Genomic DNA, 26,597 nt, shown 5'->3' on the forward strand with positions numbered 1-26,597 from the left:
CTTCCGCTATTCCTATTAAATAGACGGCGCACCACTGGCGACCTAAGGATACAACCCCCTCCTCCACAGGGACAGAGTGTTCTTATTTTTATTTATTTATATTTATTTATTTTAATTTTTGTGATGCGCCAACATGCCCGCAGGCCTCAGGGCGCAAACAGAACAAGGGACAAGACTTAACATGAAGCAAGCAGAAAGGAGTGAAGATAGATGTTCTTAATCGACGTTAAAGAGATTAATTCGAGTTAAAAAGAGAGTCATTCTGAATTCGGATCTTGGCTGGACAAGTACTGTAGCTACAGTAGAACAAAGGTTTTTATTCTTCGGCTTGATCTTGATGCGCTCTGATAGGTATGTGGGACTTGATAGAGACACGCATTTGTGCGCTAATGTGAGCGTTTTGTGTGTTATTCTTTGTTTTACGAGAAGCCAGTGTATCTTTTTCCTAAAGGAGGACAGTTTTAGTGTTGACGTGTTTTTGCCTGCATGTACGAGAATACTATGTTGATGTGAAATAGGTACTCCCATAACTGGATCTTAAAGGGATGGTTCGCACAGAATTTTTTATTTCAAAAATAGATAGGCAATATTAAAAAAAAACGATTGGCATTTTTTTTTCCAAGTCCCTATGTAAAATTTGGAGCAATTCAAGCTCAAAATTTGCAAAAGCAAGCACATGGGCGCATCCATTTTGTGAAATGGATGCCCGCCTGTGCTGGCTTTTGCTTTTCCGGCACTAATGAAGGAAAAGCCAGCCAGCTGTAATAAACAAAAGCTACCACTTGGTGGCTTTTCCTTCATTGGTGCCGGGACTCGGAGGACGCGGACCGGAGACTACAGGCAGAAAAGCTGCAGCTTCATCTCGGTAAGTGCTATTTATTTATTTTTTTAAATAAGCACTAGCTGCGTTTTATTTTCTACGTTTTCCGGGCTGGAGGAGCCCGGAAAACTTAGAAATAAAACCGCAGCTTTAAAAACGTATTTATGTTTGCGGTCGCTTTTGAAGCGACCGCAAACATAAATAAAACGTTATTGTGTTTGAAAACGCTGCGGTTTTTCTTTCTAAGTTTTTCAGGCTCCTCCGAGCCTGAGAAACTTAGAAAGAAAAACCGCGGCGTTTTCAAACACAACCGTGTTGTGTTTCTGCCTAAATCTGCTTTCCCATAGAGCCCCAAATGTGAAAGCAGATTTAGGCAGAAACAATGCAGAATTTAGCATTTCCCATTTGGGAAATCAGCTGCAGGCAGAAACGCTGCGGCATGTAAACACAACCGTGTTGTGTTTTTGCCTGCCTTGGTTTTCACTTTGGGTCTCCTGTGAGCACCGGAGACCCAAAGTGATAGCCACGGCAGGCAGAAACACAACGCGGTTGTGTTTGAAAACGCTGCGGTTTTTCTTTCTGAGTTTCTCAGGCTCCTCCTTTCTTAGAAAGAAAAACTGCAGCGTTTTCAAACACATTAACGTTGTATTTATGTTTGCGGTCGCTTCAAAAGCTACCACAAACATAAATACAACGTTTTTAAAGCTGCAGTTTTATTTCTAAGTTTTCCGGGCTCCTCCAGCCCGGAAAACTTAGAAAAAAAAACGCAGCTAGTGTTTATTTTTATTAAACAAATAGCACTTACCGAGATGCAGCTGCAGCTTTTCTGCCTGTAGTCTCCGGTCCCCGTCCTCTGTGTACAGCACCAATGAAGGAAAAGCCCCCCAGTGATAGATTTTGTTTACTACAGCTGGCTGGCTTTTCCTTCATTAGTGCCGCAAAAGCCAAAGCGAGCACAGCGGCGGGCATCCATTTCACAAAATGGATGCCCCCATGTGCTTTCTTTGAGCTTGATTTGCTGCAAATTTTACATAGGGACTTGGAGAAAAAAAATTGCCAATCGATTTTTTTTAATATTGCCTATCGATTTTTGAAATAACATTTTTTGGCTGAACCATCCCTTTAAGTTGGTCACCAAATCTCAAGGCCCAGCACCCTATATAGATGTGCATTCCCGCCTGGGTTTCAACGGTCCTCTGAACTTCCCATGCCAGACCAAATGCGCATCAACCCAGCAGCACTCCACCTTTCCTTCCCAGAAACTGGCTTTGTATGCTACACTAACCCAGAACCACTGTTCATAGAAGCTAGCAAATGTCATTATTAGTTGTCCACCACCTCCAGTGTACTGATCATTCATGTCACATTTGTCTTTGAACCTAATTTTTCATTTTCCTAATCCGGGTATGCCACGTATTCCTAGACCTCTTTCATTTGTGGGGACAAGGCTTATCCTAGGCTATCCATCAATTGGTGGAGGGATTTGTTACATGGGGTATGTCTTGCCAGCAGTGCATCATACTCCCACCTTCCCAGCTCAGCCCCGCCCCAGGAGATACACTGCCTGGGAAGATTTGTTGCTGGGGTAAGATACTCATACCAGCCCTAAGGATTAAGATAAATAGAGACCTTCTGACCCAATTGTAACGGTCATTAGAGGATATTGCAAATGCCATAGCGTCTTCCTTAACTCATTATCTCGAGAACAGGTAGCCATTTGAACAATGGTGCTTCAGAACCATATGGCTTTAGACATCATTCTAACCTTACAAGGAGGCCTCTGCACAATTGTACCCCCAATTACCCCCATTGGCCACACAGTAAGCCACCTTCACACCAGTCCAGAGGCTCCCTGGACATTTGGATCTTGGATTGAGGGGCTACTCGGACCTCTGGGTGCATCTATTGGTCAAATCGTACTTTTAGCACTAGTCATAATCCTGAGTCTGTCCGGGCTGATGATGGCTTTTATGTTTTCACCTGCTCTGAAGTCTCACAGACTGCCCAAGTACTGTCATGCCACTGAAGAAATATGTTATGATAGGCCTAGATGTGATGTTTGTTCCCCCTAAAGATGTATGTAATGAGACTGGGGGGAAGGTCTCCTAGGAGGGAACTGTATGGGAATGGTTTGGAATTGAAAATTGTATGTACTCCCCTAGCACAATGCTGCATTATAATATTGACTAAGCACTGCAAACTGCCATGTTTAAATATTGTTTCTAGTCCATGCGAGGGCAGGCTTTCGGCTTTACTGTGCATGTCCTTGTGATGAAGACTCTCTGCCTAGTGTGTAGCTATGCTTGCATGCACATCTCTGGCATCTGACGTGTTTCCCTTTTGAAGTATGTAAGCATTTGTATGGCTCCCGCTTTCTTAGGAAAAGCGGCTTTAGCAGATAGAAGTCATCGTACTGTAAGCGTGCCCACCTGGAATAGGCCACGTGTTAACCTCTGAGGAGAATCTTCAGCTCTGCTAAATATATCACTTTATGCTGTCCTGCTTGATAACACTGTCTCAAGATGTGATAACAGAGCTGGTGTCAAAGACTTGTATAGTAGGGCTTTGTTCCCTACTTGTAACATTGTTTCAGTATGAGTCCTTGCCCTGTCTGGATCTCCCCTTTCATTGGAATGCATGTGTTCCTTTGGGTTTAAGAAAACAGTGCACGGAAGGAGGGGGGTCTCACTTGCATCAATATCGTGTATTGTAGTTGGTTTGTTGTTGTCCTGTTGATTGCTTTCTACTAATAAGTTGTTCACCGATCCTCCATAATTTTCAGTGGTAATTTTTCCACAACAGAGGAGAGAGCGCTCTCAAAGGTTGAGGGAAAGGTGTACAGGGATCGCACCTAGAATGCAAGCCCCAATTTACTGTTTTTGTATCACCATTTTTATAATAAAAAATGAAAGTCTATTGGATTTATCGTGTGACTCATTGAGCACATTGTCACAGTAAGTAGAGTCAGAGTACTGAGTGGGGACACGAGACAAGACAAGTTAGGTTGTAGTACACAGTGGTTTACTTTGGATGTGACTCAAGGAGGTGAGAAGTGAGGAATTAACTACTACTGCTACGGATATGAATGGATAACAAAAACAGATGTTTAAATTCAGCAGGGTCAATGTCCTTGTGGATGTTGAATCACACCGAGGTAGGGCAAATGAACTAATTGTGAGCTGTGGCAGTTCACAAAGGCGACAAGGAAATGTCTCTCACAACAGTTCAAATGTCCTCTGCTGCCCATGGAGTGAAGGGTGGGACAAGCAATCCAACAAGTGTGATGCTAAACTCAAAGACAAAAGGCAAATCAAAGGATTGTGATCAAAGAAGAAGTATCTTACAAAGACCTTTTCTTGGGCTCCTGTTGGCACGAGTCAAATGTCCAGTGATATACCCTTGTCTTTAGTCTTTGAGTGTTTAGGGTCTCCGAACCCATTTCCAAAGAGACTGTAGTGCGGGCCCGCCATACAGACGCGTGTCAGGCTTGATACAAGTTTAAAGTCTTTTCCAGAAATTGGAGGCAGATAGGACTATTTTCCAGAAATGGCCCTCTGCCCATGGATATGGGGTTGGGCTTGGGTTCCTCTATCATCTGATCACCTGCCTCTTCTAGTGTCCTGGAAACTGTAAAACTGCACTTTTGCCCATTGGTGCAGTTACACCATCTAGTACTTCCTCCCACATCTGGCAGCTGACCTGGCCCACCAGAACCTCCATAATCTTTCTTGCTAGCACAGGTGACGGTCTTTCTCCCTCCTTCGCAGATCTTGCAATTGGATCCTCCCCCTCTAGCTTTCCTCTGCCTTTATCCCCAGATCAAAATGTGTCTCTCCTTCTCTACCTTCCTCTAGTCCCTTCTCCAAATGATAATTCTCTCCCTCCAATCTCAACAGTCAACTCTTTCCAGGTGGTATCTCTCTCTCCTCCAGCCTCCTTGATATAACTCTCTTCACATGGTATGTGTCCTCTAAAATCCTCAGTACCACTTTGTCTAGGAGTTAACTCTTCTCCAATCTCCTCAATACTACCCTCTCCAGAGGTTAACGCTCTCCCCATCCCTCAAACTGTAACTTGACATATGACACCTTTCTCCCAACCTCCTCAATATAAATTCCTCCATATAAAATAACGCTCTTCTTTACTCTCCAACTTCCTCATTTCACCTCCAACAACCTCCTCCCAGATTTGATCTCAAAGGACCTCTCACTCACTAATCACCCCTAAACACCTTCCTTCGGCTCCTTCTTAAATACCCCACAGTCTCTGACTGAAAAAGCTTTGTTTTTATATTTCGGTAACTCCTCCCTTGGGTGGTGCACAGGAACATGGGTTGCACCTCTGTAGTGCAGATAAGTCTTTTCTCCGATTGAGCTGTTTGTCTGTGGTCATGTGAGCTGAAAGGCAGTTGGCTCGAGCTTACATGAAGGCCTACCACCATCTTGGATTCTACAACTGCCTTAGACATGTGTGAGGTTTCTTTCCGCCTTTGGAGCCCTGGCAGCTTGGTTCCCAGTGTGTAAATTCAAAGCCACTGAAAAGCTTGGTAATCAGTGGAAGCTGTTTTGTTTTAAAAGTAAAGCTTTTGTCACAGGTCAATTGCAACTGTGCAGTCCCTGTGATGCTAGACACAGAGGGTGAGCTGTGTTTGTTTGTTTTGTTCCTTGTGCACATAGTGTAAACAAGTTAAATGTAATGTATCCAACGTGAATTTGCATCGACGGGACTCCCGCAGGCTGTGCAAGTCTGCTTCATTCTCTTGAGTGTTTCTTCCAGCAGTTGTGAGGGGAGAAATATATTCCTGTGCTCTTCGTTGAACTCAAACTGATGCAACGTTGCTTTCTTAAAAGGAGAGGTATTCATTTATAAACGGGGTGTTTGGGTCTGGTTGAGGGCTGGAATAGCTCTCTAGAAGCCATAATTAAATGAATGAAGAGTTCCTCAAGGGGTTTCTGACTACTAATTGCGGTGTGAGCCTGTGCTCCTGTGACTGCCCCCTGTCTTAGTGCGAGGACCCAGTGGGGGTGGTTTGGGATCCCATGTGTACCACTTCTGGGTCCACCACCCACTAGCTTGGGACAGCCCCTTTGACCAACCTACCTTTGGTCCCTACGGCTAGGAAGAGGACTTAGTCACATCAGGCACGGGTGGATCACAGAGGCTGCTGATTTGTCAGGTTGATGCATTCGGCCAAACATGTTTCTCTACTTATCTAACAGGACAGTGTTTTTGTAGGGGTGGGTCTGCCTGCAGCTTGACACTCTTCTGTCCTCCAATAGGCCTGCATCATCCCATGTTGGAGGGAAGCATTTGAAGAGAAGCTGGTCAACCACAGGTGTGCATCACACAAGACCTGTATATTCAGAGTGCTGTAGCCTTTCCGTTGTAACAGAAGAATGTACTGGAAAGAGGTTTTGTCATGGCCAGGCGTGTGGCATCAATGTCAACAATGACCCACGGGTAATGTATAATGAAGGAATTCTTGGCTGAGCCAATGTCCTGAAGGGGAGTGTGCAAAAGTAAAATATTGATCCCCCTGTGGGTTGAGTTCCTCTGGGGCTTAGTGTACTCCCTTTCTGATGGAGGGTTGGATAGGTCCAGGGTGTCCCCAAGGACTTTGGCAGTGTGACTGCTGCACGATAGCGCAGTGGTGCGAGCAATTTCAGCTCTGCCACAATGGCTTGTGGGCTTCTTGTAGAACGTGTAATGTGCTGGAGGTTTCGCACAATGCTCGTACTAGGACCTGAAGACTGAAGAGGGCATCCAAAATTGCAGCAGGGTATGCGGGGGTCCCACATGTTACAAAAGGAAAGAATAGGTATAAAAAAGAGGAACAATATTTGGGGACACAAGGCCCCCCCCCCCACCCACCGTGTGGCTGGTTGGCGATCAAGGAGAGCCATCTTCCTTTACGACCAGTTATCACTCATAGTTACATGACCAACTGCACAAACAAAGCTATTGTGATGACCATTCCAGAAGCGTTCGACTGGAGAAATTAAAAGCAAATAATGTGCAAGGAACCTTTTGGGAAGATGAGAAACAAAGAGAACCAGTGTCAGGTAAAGCAGCACTACACAGACATTATATAATGCAGTATTTTTTTTTATTTTTTTGTGTATTGGTTAAAATGAAACCTTAACACATCACAAAAGAAATCTCATAAAACAAACACATTAAACAATTGCAACATGTTCATGATCCTCATACAGGATAGAAAATACTTGTGCCCAAAATGGCTCCGTTTCAATCTGTTCCAAATTGCATACACATTTAAGATAATGGCAATATATATGTTACAAGTCAACAAGGTGATAACACTTCTGTATACCCCAAGGGAATTGCCTGCCCGAAGGGCTCCAGCAAACTCAGCTTGTAAGGCAAGCTACATGTGAAGCCTCAGAACGAAATGAATATAGAAAGGAATATATTGCAGTGCTATGAGACTGCAGGCTGGCAACATGGGGGCAACATCTCGGCCAGTAGAAGGGATCTACACTAGCTGAAGGTGGAAGATCAGATTGCTTTCAAATCTAGCACACTGGTACTTCGCTGCCTTTTTGCCACCGCGCCCCTCTATTTGAAATCATTGATCAGCCCATATGTTCCTAGAACACCACTGTGTGCCGGAAATCAGGGTCAGATCAACAGCGTAACCCACAAACGGACCAATGGTCTGGGTAGATCCTTTCCCGTTAGAGCCACCAAGATCTGGAACGCACTCCCAATTGCCTTATAGGACTGGAACGAAACAAGTTGTGGTGCACTGAAGGCCGTTCTTTTTAAGTAATCATTGGTACAGACTGTTGTGTCTTCATCTCTGTGTGTCCCGTTCACTTTTGTTTGTCCTCTGTATTGGCGTTGGCGCCCTGATGCCTGAAGGCTTCAGCGCCTTATGAAGGTATCAATAAAATTAAAATAAATAATAAGTTGCTGGGGGCCCCCCTGAAGCTCGAGGCACCTTTGAACTGAATGTGTTGAAAGGTGCTGGCGCAGTGCCCTGCCTAACATGGATTGGACTCTGATATCCCATGCATACGGTGCATGCAAAATGCTGCACCCATTTGTTATAAATGCCAAAATCATGTTTACCTTGCCCAACTATTTTGTAATCCTGGCGTGTTTGACAAAGTTTTCGCTTTTTTTGTATTTACTGTTCCTACTTAGATAAGGCCATATTCCAGTGGCACGCGTTCGCATTTTGCATCTCTCATCCTTCACTCAACCTCAGCGTCTGCCCTGAGCATAGACTGCCCAGTCCTCCTCCCGCCATTACAGTCGTGGATTAGGCTATGGCTATGTGGCTTTTACTGGTGGCCTTGCTGGGCCTTTACTTTCTCCTCCGCTGGTATCGCGAGAGGGAAACTCTCCCAAATCTCCGAGAGAAGTTTGTCTTGATCACGGGCTGCGACACAGGCTTCGGGAACGTGTTGGCGCGACAGCTGGACCAGAGGGGAATGCTGGTGCTAGCCGCGTGCCTGACGCCGAAAGGAGCGCAGGAGCTGAAGCAGGCCACCTCCCAGAGGCTGCAGACAGTCATTCTGGACGTCAGCGACAGCAAGAGCGTGGCAGCCATGGCCCAATGGGTGAAGGAGCAAGTGGGAGACAGAGGTACACATGGGAGAGCTTATTTCTACTTAACCTTTAAGTGTTCTTAACAAACAGTGCTTATCAGCTATTGTTAAAGCCTTGAAATTCTCCTCTCTGCCTCTCTCTCCCCTGAATCACACATTCATTAGAGATTTGATTGTGAGTTTTGTGATATTTTGCCCATGAATTCCATATGCAGTAAGTACCATTAACACGTGGGCAGCTGAGGGACGTCACGCTGTTATGTGGTAATGCAAAAAGACGTTACCACATTGGTAATACCGTTACAGGGTTTACAGAAATCAGGACGCGTTGCAACAGGTCCATTGAAAATCCCCCACTTGCATTTACCATCCAGGTATGGCAGTACAGAGAGATGCAGGGGGTGATTGGAGTGGTGGGGGTGAGAAAGACGGCAGAGCAAGCTGAAGTTTCCGGGCCAGAGCCCACAGTCCTGTCAGATGAGGTTACTACGGAGGCACCCAGGCACGCTGCCCACCTCATGGCTAAAACACGCATTGGCAATGTCAACAGTTTGGGCTCTTGTGTAGGCCTGGGAAAGGCACTTGCCTAATATTTATACACAAGCCTATACTGTTGGCTTTGCCGAAGCATGTTTTTAATAGGCCCGCAATAAAGGACACCCGTGCTGCTTATAAATGGAGTTGCAGAAGGCAGGCCTGGTTAAGACATTTGTATTACACCAGTCTCGTGTTTACAGCTCCAATTAAGTCATAAACTCTCAGAAGACGGCTTTAAAAAAACACTGGAGGCACTTTGAGAGGAAAGTTTGATGGTGAGATTTGATTAAAACAAGCTCAGATTTCCCATGGGGATATATTTTTGGTTAGGAGGGGCAGGAACTGGGTGGGAATGGCCATTGGGTTACACATGGCCATGGACAATCAATTGGTGGTTTGGCAAACCAGAAGAAGGACTCTGACTATTATGTGCCATGTTCAGGGTTTTTTGTTTAAATAAAAAAGAAAACACCCATCTGGCTCTACTGCTGAGGGGAGTTTTCTATCTAACAAAACTAAAACTAAGGGTTCTCATCATTGTCCCAAAATGAAATAGTGCTGAGTGCAAATCCTAGGAAGTAACTGGCCCTACTACTAACAAAAACTAAAGAGGGTGGAGCAATAGCCTCTGCCTTCAGCTTCTGCCTGGTCCAATCACTTGGTTCTCTTGCCAGCAGGGTTTTTAAAAGTTTGTCAATGTTCCAAAATACAGTTCACAAGGATCTCCTGTCCATAGGCTTATAAAGTTAGTCAATGTATCAAAATACAGATCACAAGGATCTTCTTTCTATAGATTTATAAAATGTGTCAATGTATCAATACTACATTGACAACCTCTCTCTAGATTTGGTGGTCAAAAGTTAATGTCTCCCACACCGTTTATGCTTCCTCAGGAAAATCAAGGTTTTTCTCCTGCAGTTTCCCAGATGCTCGAAACCCTTCAGTTTCTCTTTCTCTACATTTCTCTTTATAAAACTTTGTGGTTCTTGAACTCTTCAAAGTCCTCTGGCCTTCTAACAGGCTTGCTTTCTCTCGGTCTCGGTGGGGCCTCAGCTCGTTCGGGTTGTCTCGATTCCCGCAACCCTGATGGCTCTCCCAGCCTTGACTATTACAGGTTTGTTTCTCAGGGCACCCCAAAGACCTCTGTCCTTCTAGTAGCCTTGCTGCAACTTGATTTAAACAGGTTGTCTGCCCACTCGGGCTCATCAGACTCCTGTGACCTTGTCGACTCCCAGCCTTGAAAGTCTTTCAGTTTCTGTGGACTCTCTGAAGTCCTCTGGCCATTTTATAGGCTTGTTTTCTCTCTGCTAGGGTTTATCTGGCTCCTGTACCTCGCTGGCTTCCCCTGCCTTGACAGTCTCTTCGTTTCGTGGGGATCTCAGAAGCTCTATGGCCCTCTGATAGACTTGCTTTCTCTGTGCTCAGGTTTATCAGGCTCCCATAACCCAGTCGGCTTCCCCAGCCTTGACTATCAATGTTCGTACCTCTCACTTGTGTGTTCTCTCCTCTGGAACCTTCGCTTCCCCTCTGTTGCTCGTTTGTTCGACAAATGCACTTTACATGCAGAGCTCAGGGATCCGAGCTCGACACTGTAGTCTGATCTCGGTATTGGTTGCCAGGCCCGCGGCCCACCACACCTTTGTTGTGGTCACTCCACCAGATGAGATGGTTGATGTCCCATCTGTTTCTTTTCCGACCCTGGCTTCTCAGTGAGGATGCCAGCCTTCCAGCGTCCGGCTAGCAATTTGCTTGCTCTCCATGCCACCTCTGGCTCTGCGGTCTAGCGTGGCTCCGCGGTTCCAAGTGATATAATCGCGGCAAAAATTGCTGTGGTAACAAAATATTGTGACAAAAATGCAGCAGTTTTTGCGCCGCAGTCCATGTAAGACATGCGGGGGACACCCCGCAACCCCACGGACCCATTATACCATTTAAGGGGAGGGGGGACACCCCCGCAGCCCCTGCTTCCCTTAAATGGTATAATGGGGGCACTTTTACTGGGTGAAATGGCGGCATTTTTGCCACGATATTTATTTACCGCAACAGTTTTGCCGCGATTATATTACCTGATACCGGCTCTGCCCCCACAGTACATGGTCACGTCAGTGGCTCGCCTCTGCATAAGAGTCACTCTCCTCCCTGCGTAGGAGTTGCTCGCCAAATCAAAGGTCCTCTTGCTTTCATGTACATCAACATAAACAAAATGGGTGTGTCCTTCTTCATTGACTGTGGTGTTCAGGTGATATCCAGCATTTCCTGAAGCCAAAGAGATTGAAGAAATGTCAGTATTCGGTGGATTCAAAACAGAAGTAATAACAGACTTTCCAATTCTTATGTAGGTGTTTAATGTACGCTGGACTGGGAGTTTGCTATTGGAATGGAAGGCTTTGTCCCTGAAAAGGGAGTCACTCCCAGTGAGGTCCCCCTTACCCAGACACCTAGGGAGGGTCTTGCTTAGAGGGATCACCTCCCTAGCCTCAAAGGGGTAGCTCTCCCTTGTGGAGAAGGTACACATATCCCAGATTTATCACGGTGATTAAATAACCAAAAAGCTTTGTCTCCCTCCTCATATACCATTTCCCCCATCTGTACTCTAATGCTATAGTTACAGCTTATGAGCGCTGCTAAAGGAACACCTAATAGCACAAACTAAAAGTTACCAAATTGTGGGCGAGTACTTGGAACAGAACTACGGCAGTCCCCACCAAAGAAGTTATGAGGAAATTATAAGGCGATGAAAGATCTTAAGTGGTGCATGTGGACTTTTTGAGCATGCCATCACCGAGAGACCAAATGCCACTGGAAGGACAGTGTCTCGACAATTTTCCTCCACCCCTGGGAAAAGAAGGCCTCCTCTGTATTGGACTTCACTAGCCCTGTGGGAAGTGGGATCCAAAAGGAGGGCACGAGTGTAATGCATTTACAACTCGTGCATCTTGTGTGCTCACAAGTTCAAACTCTGCATGTGATCACATGCCATGTGCAGTGCAGTCTAGCGGTCCTGCCTCCCACCCCACTCGCAGTGCAAAAGAGAGCAGACGGGTGAACCACTACGTCGTGACACATGTAGACACACAATCTGGCGACACGTGTTGACCTATTTCATCCTGGGACACAGAATCCTGAGAATTACTTGCAAAAGGAAGACTACACAAACCAGAAACCGAGGAGCAAGACAGTAGATAAGTATGCATGGCAACGATTGTATTTGCAAAGCTGTCCCTGATTTGCAACGTCGTATGGTACATGCTCAGTGCACTAAATCACTTCAGTGACAAGAATGGAAAGGAGGTGCCTCCTAGTAATGTACTTTATTTGCTTGCTACTGTTGTTGTATGGCCCAAGTAAAAGTTCAGTGTTCAGTGCATTGCAAAATTCCAATGGGATGGCCCCTGAAACGGCAACACATGCCTGCAACATGTGTAGTAGCCACAGCAGTAAACAGTGATATGGGGCCCAATCTGCTGTCTCCCATAACACCCTAAATCTAGCCGCGTTGCATTGCATTCTTCCTGGATGCCAGGCATGCAGACCAAACATGTAGGCCTGGCGGCAGATAGCATGGGTGGCATGGACACTCTGAACCATCGCCGTGCAGCAGCTAGAAGGAAACTGTATGCCATCTTCATTAGCAGCAGATGCCCAACCTAGCAATGAGGGCGGGACCAGTGCAACCATTGCTAGATACCAAAGGGCAGCCATAGCAGGGGCCATTACAAGTCTGCCGGTATCCTGCCGGTAATTCCGGTGGGATACCGGCAAACGGACCCTGCAGATAATAGCCGCCTGATATCCCGCCTGATATCCCGCTATTATCAGGATATTCCAGGTGGCGGAAAGGGCGGTAAATCCCCATTCCCTGGCATCCTATAGGACTCCATGGAGGAGATTGCCAGAATTACCGGCATTTATGGTCCAGGCCTGATTTACCTTCAGCTCTTGGTTGGAGGTAAATATGTGACCATCGCTGGTAAACCTGCGTTTTGCCTGTGTGGGAAAAGTGCCGAAATTACCAGCAATTTTCCCGCACCGGCAAACCCATAATGAGGCCCTATGCCCACCATCACTGGCACTGCCAGCACTGCCATTAGAAGTACCTGCACTATGTTGTGAGATGGTAAGTCATTTATAACATGCCTGTACACAAGTGTTTCTAGGAGCGACAAGACAAGGGAGGGAAGACAGGGGGAGGCCAAAACAAACGATCTTACTAGGCCTTGTGTCATTCACATCGTGCAAATGCGATAACGCAGAGTGCTGGGGGAAGGTGGGAAGATCCGGGGCGAGGGAAAGGGGAATTGCTATCAGGGCAGCAGTGCTCTGAGCAAGTGCCAGGAGGCAAGGGACTGTAGGGTTACAGTTACAGCCCCAAAGTGCACAGTAGGCCCGGAGGCAGTGCAGGAGCGACTGGTCCTGTGAGCGCCTGCTACCCAGTGAGACTCTGAGGGTAGCCAGGCCACCAGTCAGCGCAGCACAGAGGAAATGAGGACCATTCCAAGTGTGCGTTGCATGCTCAGAAGGGAGGCAAGTTTGACATACTAGCACAGGCGTGTTTGATAAATTGGTGGTCATTCTATGTTCCCAAAATGTACTGTGTTCTTATGCAAAGCCGCTAGCATCCTTTATTCAGGGCTGCACGTCATTCGACACTTGGCTCCACCCACACCACTGACAATCCCCCACACGCACATGGGCCGGTGGGGGGTGAACTGGACGGTGGTGGTGCATGGAATCCCCCAGTAAATGTTGGCAATTTCCAGCATTGGTTATATGTGGGTTTATGATATGATAATGGTACAGCCCTCAGCACCAATATAGGCCAGAGGCATGGTGTTCACTGGCATTAAAGCCCCATAATGCCAGTTGCTGCCAATGTATGTCCCATAGTCACACTAAACCGAGCCTCCTTTTCCAGGTAGGGCCATATTATGCCACTTGCTGCTTCGGAAATGCTGATGCTGCCACTGGCACAGGGGTCTATAACAGGATATAGACTGGTACAATGTACAGTCGACATGTCAAAGTGTTGTAAACAGAATAAGATCCTAATGGAGGAACTCCCGTCCCCTGCACACTTTCACAAGCTCAAAGAATGAGCCAAACAATTTAGGTTGCCTTATATTCACACTATGAATGTCTTGTGCTTATAACAGAAATATTTCAATTGTTTTGATTTAAACAAGCAAACAATTAATGATTCTCAATGATGAACATCAAGACATTATTCCTTAAAATCTTCATATGTAGTTTTATTTTTCAATTTTTCACAAGTGGCCCAACGCGTTTCGTGAAATACATCTCTTCTTCAGGGGCTTATTAAATATTTCAATCACATCTACAAAAAGGATATCAGAAAAGCAAATAATTACTAGCTGAACTAGACGGCTTTAATTTTGATATAGGCAATGCATTTATCAGCATACCCAAATTGACAATATCCCATAAGGTCAAATATGAGCTAATTTCTATACAAATAGACAATCACTCGTTTATTGAAAAGATTAATATAAGTATAAGAGTTTACAACAGCTGAATTAAGGTCATATATTTACTTTACAAAATGAATTATGTGTAACATTGAAAATACTTTTCAATACAAGTCATTATTTGCTTTTCTGAAATCCTTTTTGTAGATGTTATAAGCACAAAACACTCATAGTGTGAATATAAGTTAACCTAAATTGTTTGGCTCATCCTTTGAGCTTGTGAAAATGTGCAGGGGTCGGGAGTTCCTCCATTAGGACCTTATTCTGTTTGCATTTATCTCACAACCCATATGCCAGGGTTGACTGTTATCTCCCCTGCACCTTAAATTTACTAAAAGCACTTTTGCCACAAACACAACCTGAAGTTGTATGAATTACCTAAAAAAGGCGTGCATGGTGAACACAACTATAATGTCAAAGTGTTGTGCCAAGGGCAGCCTAAGCGCCCCCAAAAATACCACCAAATGCACCTGGTTAAGTCACTGCATGCAGCCTCGCCAATCCAGTATCGAGCATATGCAAGGTGGTCTCCAAATCCCAAGCCACCCAACAACATTCACCATGACTACTATTCAGCATTAACGCCCAGTGACTGCCAGGTGCTAAGCACAGCCTCAAAGGCCCCAACTAATGCATGGTGTAATCAACATATAAGATGCGTTGCCAAGAATGATTGGACCCTCCAAATGCATGAACTACACAGGGGGAGTGCGTGCATGCAGTGAGGCAGGCACGCGCTGATAGCAGGCGGTACCTTAGACATTTCACAGGTGTTCCATTTATAACCCCCACGTACACCAAGAAAAGGAACCGATTAGTGTTCAGATCCTTTATCTAAAAAAAACACCACCGCCGCTACTACCATCTTCACCACCCCCATGGCCAGCACTGCCAGCTACTGCACTTCCACCACAGCCGTCACAACTCACACCTTGGGGGTGCCATCATGGGCCAAAGCAGGGCAGAGGGTCTGCTACAGCAGGACACTCTTCAGGAGACATCGGATTGGGCCCCCACCTACATCCACCCCATTTCTTGTAACCTCTGCCTGTCTAACCCCACTGACCATGGGTAATAATGTCTTCAGCCTCTTGCTTCTTGGGGAGTTTATGCCAGCGGGTAGGCATGTGAAGTAAGCGCCAACTGCATCTTTACAGGGGACTGGACACACACATCCATCACCATCATGACATTTCCAACAGTCCTGATGGCGACAATGGTCTTGTAAGAGACTGTGACCCTCCTGTCCCGATACCACCTCCACTCCACCAGAAGTAAAAGGGGGCAGGGGGCAGATGGTGACTTTCTCCTGGTGCTGCTGATGCTGCGGACCAGCGCCAGGATACCGAGATGGAGCTGGGCCAATGGCTCGCCCGATGCCAAAGCCCAATGCCTTGCTTGGTGGCATCCACCATCATCTAGCATGGATGGCCAACATTGGGGATGGCAAAGTGCCAGTTGGTGCTGGATACAAGAGGGCATAGCCTTCCAGAATGAGAGGATGAGGGAGGCCGCAGAGCAGGGTTCGAAATTGATGGGCGCTATGCTTGCTTGTGCTTCTAGGCCTGGCTAGCTTGAAACCAACAGTTACCAGAAGCTACTTTTAGCTCCTGGGCCAAATGATGCCATTAACTTTGAGTATTTAAGAGTGTTAATACAAAACAATTAGGACACATCTAGTACATATTTTAACATAATTGATCATACATAATGGGCAAAGTGTTAAAGCTTGCATCTCATGTGGACGTTGGATTTACGGTGCGCTGTATTCTTGATCCTGATTCCCCAACGGTAGCTCCTGTCTACTGGGTGATGGCTGAGACCGAGGAGCTGGCTTTAACTCCTGTTCATCGAGCCTTGTAGCCATAGCAGCGTTGATTAAGGCCTTTGCTACTAGTTATACTGCCTACAGCCTATTGCCCATTATTAGGGCCTGTAAATAGAAGCTGATCCCATGCCTTACATGTGCCTTAGAGACGTACCCTGGCAATCTATATAAGTGGCTACATACACTGGAAGGAATAATCAGGAGGAAAATACGTGGGCTCTCAAGGGGAACCCCAATCCAAGCCATTCGATTTGAGCTTAGTCTCACATCTCTGGCAGCTACAGTGACATTAAATAAGGGGAAAGTGAATATTAAGATGATAAAGGTCCGGGAGTGTTCGGCTTTGCCGATTTTTAAGAATGCAGAGATGATTGGTGGCTCCCACTTCTTGATGAATTTTAAGGTGAATTTTTATACTTTTTTAAATTACATTGTGTGAGACCCAAATTGGGAAGAACCCCTGGTAATCCTTCTTCATTACCTGATGAAACGAGTACAATTGTGGGATTGGGACAGAAATGTTGAACATATTGAGAGACGTAAGCTTCTAAGCACATTTTCTAGACTAGCTTTTAATTATCTAAAACCTCAGCCGGATATTAGTCACATTCCAAGCCCGATCGCTCGGAGAACACTCTTGTTACTAAGGCTTAATCAAAAGCAGGTGAGGGCGCGGCATAAAATCTCTAGGGAAGAAAGATTCTGTAGAATATGTAAGAATCAGGAATCAATGGGAAGGCCTAGACACCTCATGCATGAATGCAAAGACTTAGTTGAATTGCATGTTTTGCACTTAGGACACTCTGTAGAGGGAAGGTCAGAAATAGGTACGGATTCTTTTTGGATGAGTTGTCTATCCAGCCCCGGTGTACCCACTTCATTAGCTGTTGCTAGACTCTGGTGGGATATAGAAAAGGTGCTGGATAAATGCGAGTTATGTCCATAATTTGAATAGTTGGTTGATCTAAAGCTACTGAATTGTCTTAAGGAATCCTGCTATGTTTTATAGATGTATTTATTGTCAAACTGTGTTTGGTTGTTTTTATGTGATGAAATGTGAATCGGATGTTTTATCAAATTTTGTTGTCTAAACTAATTGTGTGAAAAGTTATATTAAGTAAACCACACTCAATTAAAATAAATACATTAAAAAAAGTAGTGGGTAATGTAAAGAGATTTTGCCTTGTCTCTGGGACAGAGGAAATGTTGGAGCAAGTCCTCACTCTGGCCTTACAGGTGGAGGATGGGAAATCTACACGCTCCACACCTGTAACAGAGATCCTTATAGGCTATTGGTCTCCACTGCCACTCCACAACGCTGCGGGAAACAGCACAGGGAAGATGAGGAGCGGCAGTGTGTTGGGTTATGGCCAACTGGGGCATCGGTTAGGGTGCTGGTGGGGGCACCAATGTGTTGGGTTAGGCTTGAACCATGTGGGGTGTTAGATATTAGATATGGGAATAGATATTTGTTCACCAAAAACACTTGTGTGAATGGAGTCAATCGTATGTTATTGGTTCCAATAATATGGAGACATCTAGCCAAGCTTCAGCTTAGTGGGGGACATCGGCAACCATGTCCTCAGAAGTAACTCTCAATCAATTTCTGTTGAGAGATTAGTCTATCTGGTTGCACGTGCCTTTGTTCGTCCTCATCATGCTTATCGTTGTGGTGTTTCACAATTTGACATTTGCTGGCATTGACACATGATGCCTTGTGCACATGTTAGGGAGCATGCAGCAAACAATTATTATCTTGCCAACCTTTTCTGGACAGAACACGAGTGCAACCCCTGTTCTGTGCAATCTCCCGAATTGTGTCTTTGGTAGGCCACAAACTCTCACAATAATGCAGAGTCCTGACATGTGCTGCGTTGTAGCAACGCTCATACTGACTCTAAAGGGCACGTAAAGACGTCCTGAGCCATGCCAAGATTGGTTATCCTGAGTCACCTGTCCCATGTAGAAATGGGATGGTGGGGGGCGGCAGGGTAGCTAGACATGTTACAGTAATGTTACTTCCGACATGCAGGGAGTTTTGTGTCGAATTTGCCTGCCAGCACCATTTCTCTGCACATCCTTTCTTCTTCAACCACCAGTGGACATCACTTGTGTTTCCAAGGGGTGTGCTGAGGGGGTTGTAGGTGGGGAACAAGGGAGAGGGTACAGGTGAGGAACCGGTGGAGTACCTTTGGTAAAATGTGGGATTCACGTGAGGAGCCTGTGGGGTAAGGGTGGAAAATATGGAATGTGTGCAGGTCTGGAGAATTGTTATGTTCTGTGTGGCAAAGAACCTCGGGATCATCTTCGACTCCACTCCATTCTCTCCTTCTCTCCTCACATCACAGACCTATCGAAGAAGTCACACTATCAGCTGCACCTCCTCAGAGGTATTCTTCCTTTTCCCACTTTCCCCCAGAAGCTCAATGTCTCCAGAGCCCTGCTTCTCTCTAGGGTGGACTACTGCCACAGCCCCTTTCTCAACCTGCCTTACGTTACTCTCTCTGCCCTCTGCAACTAATCCGGAACTCAATGGGACCAGGCTCCCCCATGACCTGCAAGCACCTGCACTGCCTCTGGGCCTCCACGCACTTATGGGTTGTATCTGTAAACCTACAGTCCCCTTCCTCCTTGCACTACCCTGAGCCGGCTCCCCCGACTGCACTTACTCAGAGCAATGCTGCCCTGAACGCACGTCCCCCATCACTCCCCCTGGCACTTCTCCTCTCCCTCTCCCCCTGCACTTGTGCAATCTGAATGACACAAGCCTAGTAAGATTGTTTGTTCATCCTCCTTATGTCATCATCCCTATGTCTACCTACCTTGTCTTGTCACGCCTAGAAACACTTGTGTACAGGTACATTATAAATGACTCGTATCATAAGGCTGGCTGGACAATAAACCTACCTTCATAAAAGGTGTGTCAAAGCGTCGTCTTAACCCATGGAGGACACCACACAGTCAGGTTGCCGCCGGACCGTAATGATTTACCGGCGCCTGACTTCCCGGTAACACCCACCTGGGGGTTACAACCCCGGCAGCCCGGAAAGTCAGGCGCCGGTAAATTGTAAATCTCTATTCGCGGGAGTGGGGACCATGGAAGCACCAGCATCATTAATAACAGTGCCAGTGCTTCTGTGAAAACAGTGCGGGCGGGTGCAATTCCGCCCGGCAGGTCTGACCTGCCAGGCGGGACGGCACCCGCACGCAGAGTTGTAGTGTACCGGTCCGGAAACAACGGTGCCAGTCAGTGGTCAAAGTGTACGAAAATCAGTAGTGGAACCCGCTCCCGCTCACTTCGACCAGTGGTGCCAGTAAGCTTACCGGCACCGCTGTTTCCAGACCGGCAGGCTCTAAATGAGCCCCTATACCCTCCTTCAGAATTAGCAAGTGCACACATAGAAAGACAGATCTTTTGCTTGAATTCAGCTTGTTAATCTAACTGACTTGTCCTGTTTTATTGATTTATATATGGCTAATGGTCTGCAGAGGTGTTATAAAGTCGATGTCCGGGTAATGTAAAAGCTCTTGGACGCAACAAACCTATCATTTTATTGATTAAGAACATTGACCTGTATAGCTCCATTTCAATCATTGTTTAGTGAAACTAGAATATTCTTACTGTGATATATCTATCATCTTTGTGTCCGTCCACACAGATGAATAACTACAATTTGAACAGTAATATTTAATGTTTTTTTATCCTGTGTATGCAGTATCCCAACCTCAGCAGGTCATCCTGGCGGCCACGGACATACTTCTATGTCACTCATCCCTTGGCTTTCGGCACTGAATGCACAATGTGCTTGACCACTCATACGCATGATAGATGCATAAATGTGCCTAATTCCAAGAAAACAAAACGTGAACCATAAAGTAAACCCCTTTACTGTAATAATCTTGACATTCAGCCTTTGTTTGGACACATAAACATTGTTTTTCTTCATTGTTAAAACCCATAATAACATGCTAAATGCTGTGCCAAAGCCTGTCACACCACTTATTTTGTTGTATCTATTTACGCTTTCTGAGAACAGCAGTAAAACCCAAATGTGATCTTACAGAGATCTCTATATTTTGCCTATCAGGTGTAATATGACAGTTAATTACTGATTTTCGTATCATATCGCTTTGAATTCTGGTACATGAAGTCCTAAATTTATAATTTATAATGGGAAAACAAACCTAAGCACCGTGCAGGAATGCAAAAGGATAGGTGTTAATTGTAACCCCTCGGCCAAATGGGGCCCTTTCAGGTCAGGGGCACTGCACCAGGGTAGGTAGGAAAAACCATAGAAGAGAAATAAACACAGGACACAGAGGTTTTAACAAAGTCTTTTATTTAATGTGCTTAGCTGGACTTGCCTGCCTGAGCCATGTATCCCCATCATGCGGGACACATAGAACTCTGGGACAATGGACAAAGGGCATATCTCCCCTGCCAGCAAGAAAGTACTTACCCAGAAAGGCTTCCACAAGAGAATTCACTGAAGGAAAGACAACTAGAGGTGTCATTTGGAAGAAGGGTAAACCAGAGTAAGGCAGAAAAAGGTATATGGAGAAATAAGGAAGGAGAAAAAGGAAAAAAGAAGGAAGATTAGTGCTCCCTGTGGGTCGCGGCCTTGACCGACCCGACCCCCCCCCCAGGCCATCAGGGAGGCAGCTGGCCAGGCTCTGTATGCCAGCTAAAGCACAGCAAAATACCAAAAGCCCTGGGCCATGTGCAGGTTGTGGCTTAGGTAAAAAAGTGCTCCCAGCCTGGGGCTGCTGGAGTCCCTGAATCAGGGCGTGGCCTGTGAGGCAACGGTTAACCCAGAGGTCAGACCAGAAGAGAGCGAGAGTCCCCACCCATGTGGTGCGCAGAGGCCCGGAGGAAGATGACGCTATGGCCTGGGAGCAAGTCCACCCATTCCAGGGTCCGACGGGGAGGGTGGTGAAGATAAATAACAGCAACAGCAGTATAAGCAGAGGTACCAGCACCACCAGGGACCTGTGAGGTCTGCACCTTCCCTGGGGCCATATGAGGAGGGGGGCTTGGAGCAGGATTTACCTGGAGCCCAGCTGCCCGGTCCTACGTGGCCAGGGCTTATCATGAACTGAGGTGGTTCCTCGCAGGCTCTACCCAGGTGGGCATGGCCTGGGCAGAGCCCAGCAGAAATGCTTCCTGCTTGATGCCACAGAGGAAATAGCTGAAGGGCCTCATGTGCCAGGAGGAAAATTAAACAAAATTAAGCGCACACCATGAAGGAAATCACAGGTCTACTTAAGCCTATGGCCCTCATTACGACCCTGGCGGAAAGGGGTTTACGCCGGCGTAAAGCATGGCGTACCTTTCCGCCAGACTACGAGTTCCCGTAGCGCCATGGTGATTTTTACGCCTGCTTTTTGCAGGCGGAAAAATCCATGGCGCTACGGGACTTGTTGTTAATTACGCCACCGTAATTTACGGTGGCGTAATTAACGCCTTCCCCACTCCCATTATACCCTATGGGGCAAAAATGGGAATGGGGAAGGGTAAATGGGGATTGGGGACTTACCGCCCCGCCAAGGTCGGAATGGGGCGGTAAGTCCGCCAACCACCATGGCGGAGTTGGCAGCTTAGCGCCATGGACCATGGTGCAAATTGCACCATGGTCCTCCGCCAGGGTCGTAATGAGGGCCTATGTAAGTGGACGACAGCCATGGAGGAAATCGTAGGGATGCTATAGCTTATATGTCACGGTTTATTACACGGTCACACTCAACTCAGGGAGTTCCATCCCCCCAATGAATGTGGCGCACAACAAATCACTATGATTTTGATTCAGGTTCTTTTTGGTAAGGCCTCCAACCGGTCTCGCACCCAACCCAAACAAATACACAATGCCACAATGGGCTAGGAACCAGGCTGGTGTGTATTAAGAATATATATTTATTAATTTATTTAAACTAAATTTGACACACAGACTAACATCATCAACCGATGCTGTGGAATCACAAGAACAAAAATGACTTCCGTAATGGCACCAACACAGAGATAATACTGAGATATGCAGTCACATTTTCCTTTCTTTTCAAATCACCCACAAATACAGGAAAATAACAATTCAAGATACACAGTGATTACTGATTTGGTTATAATACTTTTCTCCCAGCAACTCCCACCCTCCAAACATCAATTAGACTTGGCCACTCATAATTGAAGGCCAGTGGCAGAGAGTGGGAACACAATGGGAAAATCGTTTTGGGATTCTGATAAAATGCACTCTTTGGAAAAAAGTATTCAAGGGGAACAATCGTCTTTCTACTTATTACCACAGATGCAATATGAGGAAAGGAAAAGCAATGGGAAAATGTGTTTTACCACACCTAAAAAAACCAGGCAGGGCTTTTTTGGTTTGGGTCAGAGCACAATGGGAACAAAGGGGCAATTACGTTTTGCATCCTGCACACCCACGTGGAAACAGGGGTTTGGAATGAATTCTTTTGGCAAATCTTTATGTCTATACCGGCTCAAAACACACAGGAAAGAGCTTGTTAGTTTCAAATGCCAACAAAACACATCCTGTGATTACTATCTGATTTACTTTCATTAAATATGCTACAGATCTACACAGACAAACAAGATACGTTGCTATGGGGAAATAACTAGAACAATACTTGAAAAATGCAGAGCCTACACAATCTATGGCTTTGGGGATAGTTTTACTTACTAGAGAGGCCTTGTAATGAGCATCGGGGAACAGCAGGGCACCTCTGGGACAGCAAGGGTGTCAGTCCAGGATAATCCCATCTGGCTCCCCCAAGGGGTCCCAGTCAGCTTCTATGTCTCCTGGTCCCTTTCTGCAATGCAAGATTTGTGGCCCCTCTGCTTGGATGTTTCTCGCAAGAGTTCAGCAGCATGTTACCTCGCAGAATAAGTGGATAAAAAAGGTACTTGCTCTAATGCAAACTGGTATACTTATAGGGCAAATGACATCAAAAACGAGTCATGATTCCCACAAGTGGGATTGGTTGGTTTTCTCTACCCACCTCTCACCTGGGTGCTAATAGGATGAGGAGATGAGGGGTGTGAGTTAAGAAACTGTAGTAGGAGAAAGCTTCATCATCCCAAACTGACATGTGGGCTCGGCATGTTCCAAACTCTAAAAATCTATCAACACGGCAAGTACTCCAATTTTTCAAAACTTTACATGTATGGATATATTTTTAAGAACTACCTTTTAAGTCAAATCAGATGATGCTAGTCTGAAGTCGGCACACCCTTCCTATGCAGAGATACATTTTTTCTTCATTTACTCAGGAGCTGTAGCAGTAAAAAATATTCCACTTCATTGTTCCCATGTTAATTTTGTCTTTCACCTTCGTACCAACTTTCAAATCTCTCGGAATCAAGGGAAGGCCTGAATCAATTTTTTGTTAATAACTGTAGTTATGTTTTGTTTATCACACCAAAATCATTTTGCCATTGTTCAAAGGGGGTTACTGTAACCTTTAATAAAAGTCTGGAATTACCTTTGTGGCATATACACTGCCCTTTTTATGCAATATGTATTTTTCTACTAACTAAACTCCAGCCTTTTCCTTTGTTCTCTTAAGTTGCATGTGATCAACCAGAGGCTGGCTCATGTTTATGTTTGCTCCTCCTTTCTTGGCCTGTAATGGCCCAGACTGCAACACTAATGGGCATTTTATGTGAATTGTGACCCAAAGGTCACTTCTGCTGAAAGAACAGGCATGGCCTTATCTGTTTCCAGGGTGGTTTAAATCTAAGTAGTTTACTCATTTCTGTATTTTTAAGCAATGGCCCCAATTGTTGGTTGACAACTAGACACCTCTCTCCAGGACAGCAGAGGAAAGGTCTTGGAGGTTAAGTTTCATCTTTAGGAGAAATGACCGGAGGTTAAGTTTCATCTTTAGGAGAAATGACCGGCTGCATGTAAAATCCTGCAAGCAATGGCTTTTAAACTCACACACAATGCATTTTACATGACATTTTATAATGCACCTGGGCCTTATAAAATGGTGGACAAGACGCAAGGCACTATGTGCCCAGGCTCACAACTCCCATGATCGCCCCAGCCCTGATTTTGCTTGCTAGGGCTGATGGAGGCTGCATGCCAAAAACATCTGCAACGCAGCAGGTCACCTACACCTGACATAGAGGCATGTGTGCCAAGATGGCTGGGGCAGTGGTAAATTGACTGCAGAGGTGTAAAGTTTGATGTTTGACTGGAGGGATTTTAAATTTCTGTGTGCTGGTCTGCATATGGAGGCATGAAGAAGAGAGTGTTGACGTAGGGGCAAAGAGTTTGTACCACAGACAGACAATGTATCTAGTCTGCTAAGTAGCAAATGCAAATATTCCCCCTGCACCTTTTTGTCCTGCTGCTCAATATAGGGGCACAAAGGACATTGGGGAAGTTAATTTTGTTTCTGAAGTCCACCTGTCTCCCAATGCCTTTCCCTCTCTTTTTCTGTTCTCCAGGTCTTCTCTCTATTATTCTACATCGGACAACCCAGTTGCCTAGCCAGCTGCCCTCTGGCCCTTCTCCACAGAATTTACCCATAGCCAAGATCCACTTTCTCCGTTCTTTTCTTCTTTACATTTTAAGAGGGTGACATCATTCCTATCCCTCTTTTGCCCCCTGACAAATCTTTGACTTTTTCCCGGTTGGTTTATTTCAATTAACTTCCCCAATTTTCAAATCTTTATTTAATTTGAGTTTTGGAACTTGGCACTAGATACCTTGGAAGCAGATCTGGGAAACTCTCTTGTCAGAGGAAGACAAGCCACATTTTACACCTGAAAGTATCTGGCACCAACGAGAAGTCTCATGCAGAAAGGGCTGACAACCCCCTCCTATCCTGATCCCTGGGGCCTCCCACACTAGTCCCTCTCCACAGGGCCTCTTTTCTTATTGTCACCACACCTACTCAACCCTGAGCCCCAGCAGCCCTTGTGACATCACAACTGCCTCCCTCCTAAAACCTTGACATGGCCCTGCAGCTGTCATCTTCAATATCACACACTCTGACCCAGCTCTTGCCCAAACACTACAGCTGCTGCTACTACATGGGTCATGGCAGCTTTACACCCCCAGGATGGGGTGATTTTTTTGGGAAGGACCCTTCCTGCTTTGCTCTTTAGAAAAACGGCTTTCTGGTTAGTGTCATATATGCCAACATGACCTATGTCCCCCTTGAGATGTCAGCAAGCCCAGCCCTTTCCTTGCATTCTGTGGCTTGTAGTCACAGATTCACAATGGAGGAAGCAACACTACAAGTGCCAGATTGCAGCAGCAAACATCACAGGACTAGGCGACATGGAAGGACATTGGACATGTTGGCATGTACGCTATGAACTTCCAGAAGAGCTGAAGAATGGCACTATCCCTGGAAATGGGGACAATAAAAATGAATAAACCAGCAATCTTTTTAATTTGCTTTGCCCCATGAAGTGATGCGTCTCGTTTTTTTTAAAACACGTATTGGGTCAGTCTGGGTACATTAAGTAGAGGCATTATAACAAACTCACTATGATGGCCACCTGCAAGACAAAATATCCATTGTATTGCAATGTCTATGACATATTGACATGTTTGGTCTTCAAGAAATCTATCAGTAGGGGCCTATGGGAAATACAATATTTTCAACTGCCAGGGTGGTTGGGGAAGACCCAAGCAGAGTGGAGCTGGGTGAGTGCAGTGGGCGGTGTGGTTGGGAGCCGCGCTCTCCTACATTTTTTGTTTGGGCTATTAGGTGGCACTTGTACCAGCTGTGAGCCGAAACTATTGCATTAGAAAACAGGTAGGGAGAAATGACATAAAGCTTGCAGGTGTTGTTTTCCCACCCATTGACTGCCCAGGGCCGTGCTAATCCCTATGGCCATTCCCACCTGGTTCCTGTCCTTCACTTTGGAAAACACCTCCTATATGAGCTAGCTTTAATCAAGCCTTACAATTAAACTTTGCATTCGATGTGCCTGCTAGTGTTTTTTCAAAGCAGTCTTCTGAGAGTTAATGACTTTATTGGAGCTGTAAACGTCTAACTGATGTAATAAAAATGTCTTAACCAGGTCTGCTTTCAGCCCCTCGATTTATGAGCACTATGCAGGTCCTTTACTGAAGTTCTGTTAAAAGCAAAGATTGGCAAATCCAACAGTTTTGGCTTGTGTATAAGTATTAGGCAAGTGCCTTTCCCATCCATACACAAAAGGCCAAACTGTTGGCATTGCCAGTGTTTGTTTTAATTAAGTTTTACCGTTCCTATATTTCTCTTTTAAAAAGAAACCGCTCCGTAATGGCTTCGTTTTGAAGTAAAAGTGTAGGAAGAATTTGAAACATGCACTGCGCTGAACGTTCCATTAAAGA

At 45.7% G+C, this 26,597-nt stretch overlaps 1 protein-coding gene across 1 annotated transcript in view; it reads left to right on the plus strand.

Annotated features, from left to right (window-relative positions):
- The first annotated feature begins 8,035 nt into the window (after window positions 1-8,035).
- LOC138582308 (retinol dehydrogenase 16-like) overlaps window positions 8,036-26,597 on the plus strand; it is a 118,834-nt gene continuing 100,272 nt past the window's right edge. Inside the window, exon 1 of the mRNA XM_069653476.1 lies at window positions 8,036-8,431. Coding sequence (XP_069509577.1) covers window positions 8,113-8,431 — 319 coding nt within the window. The 5' untranslated portion in view covers window positions 8,036-8,112. The remainder of the gene's footprint in view (window positions 8,432-26,597) is intronic.

Source organism: Ambystoma mexicanum, chromosome 3q, assembly GCF_040938575.1.
Source record: "Ambystoma mexicanum isolate Mex_15411 chromosome 3q, UKY_AmexF1_1, whole genome shotgun sequence".
Classification (NCBI taxonomy): domain Eukaryota; kingdom Metazoa; phylum Chordata; class Amphibia; order Caudata; family Ambystomatidae; genus Ambystoma; species Ambystoma mexicanum.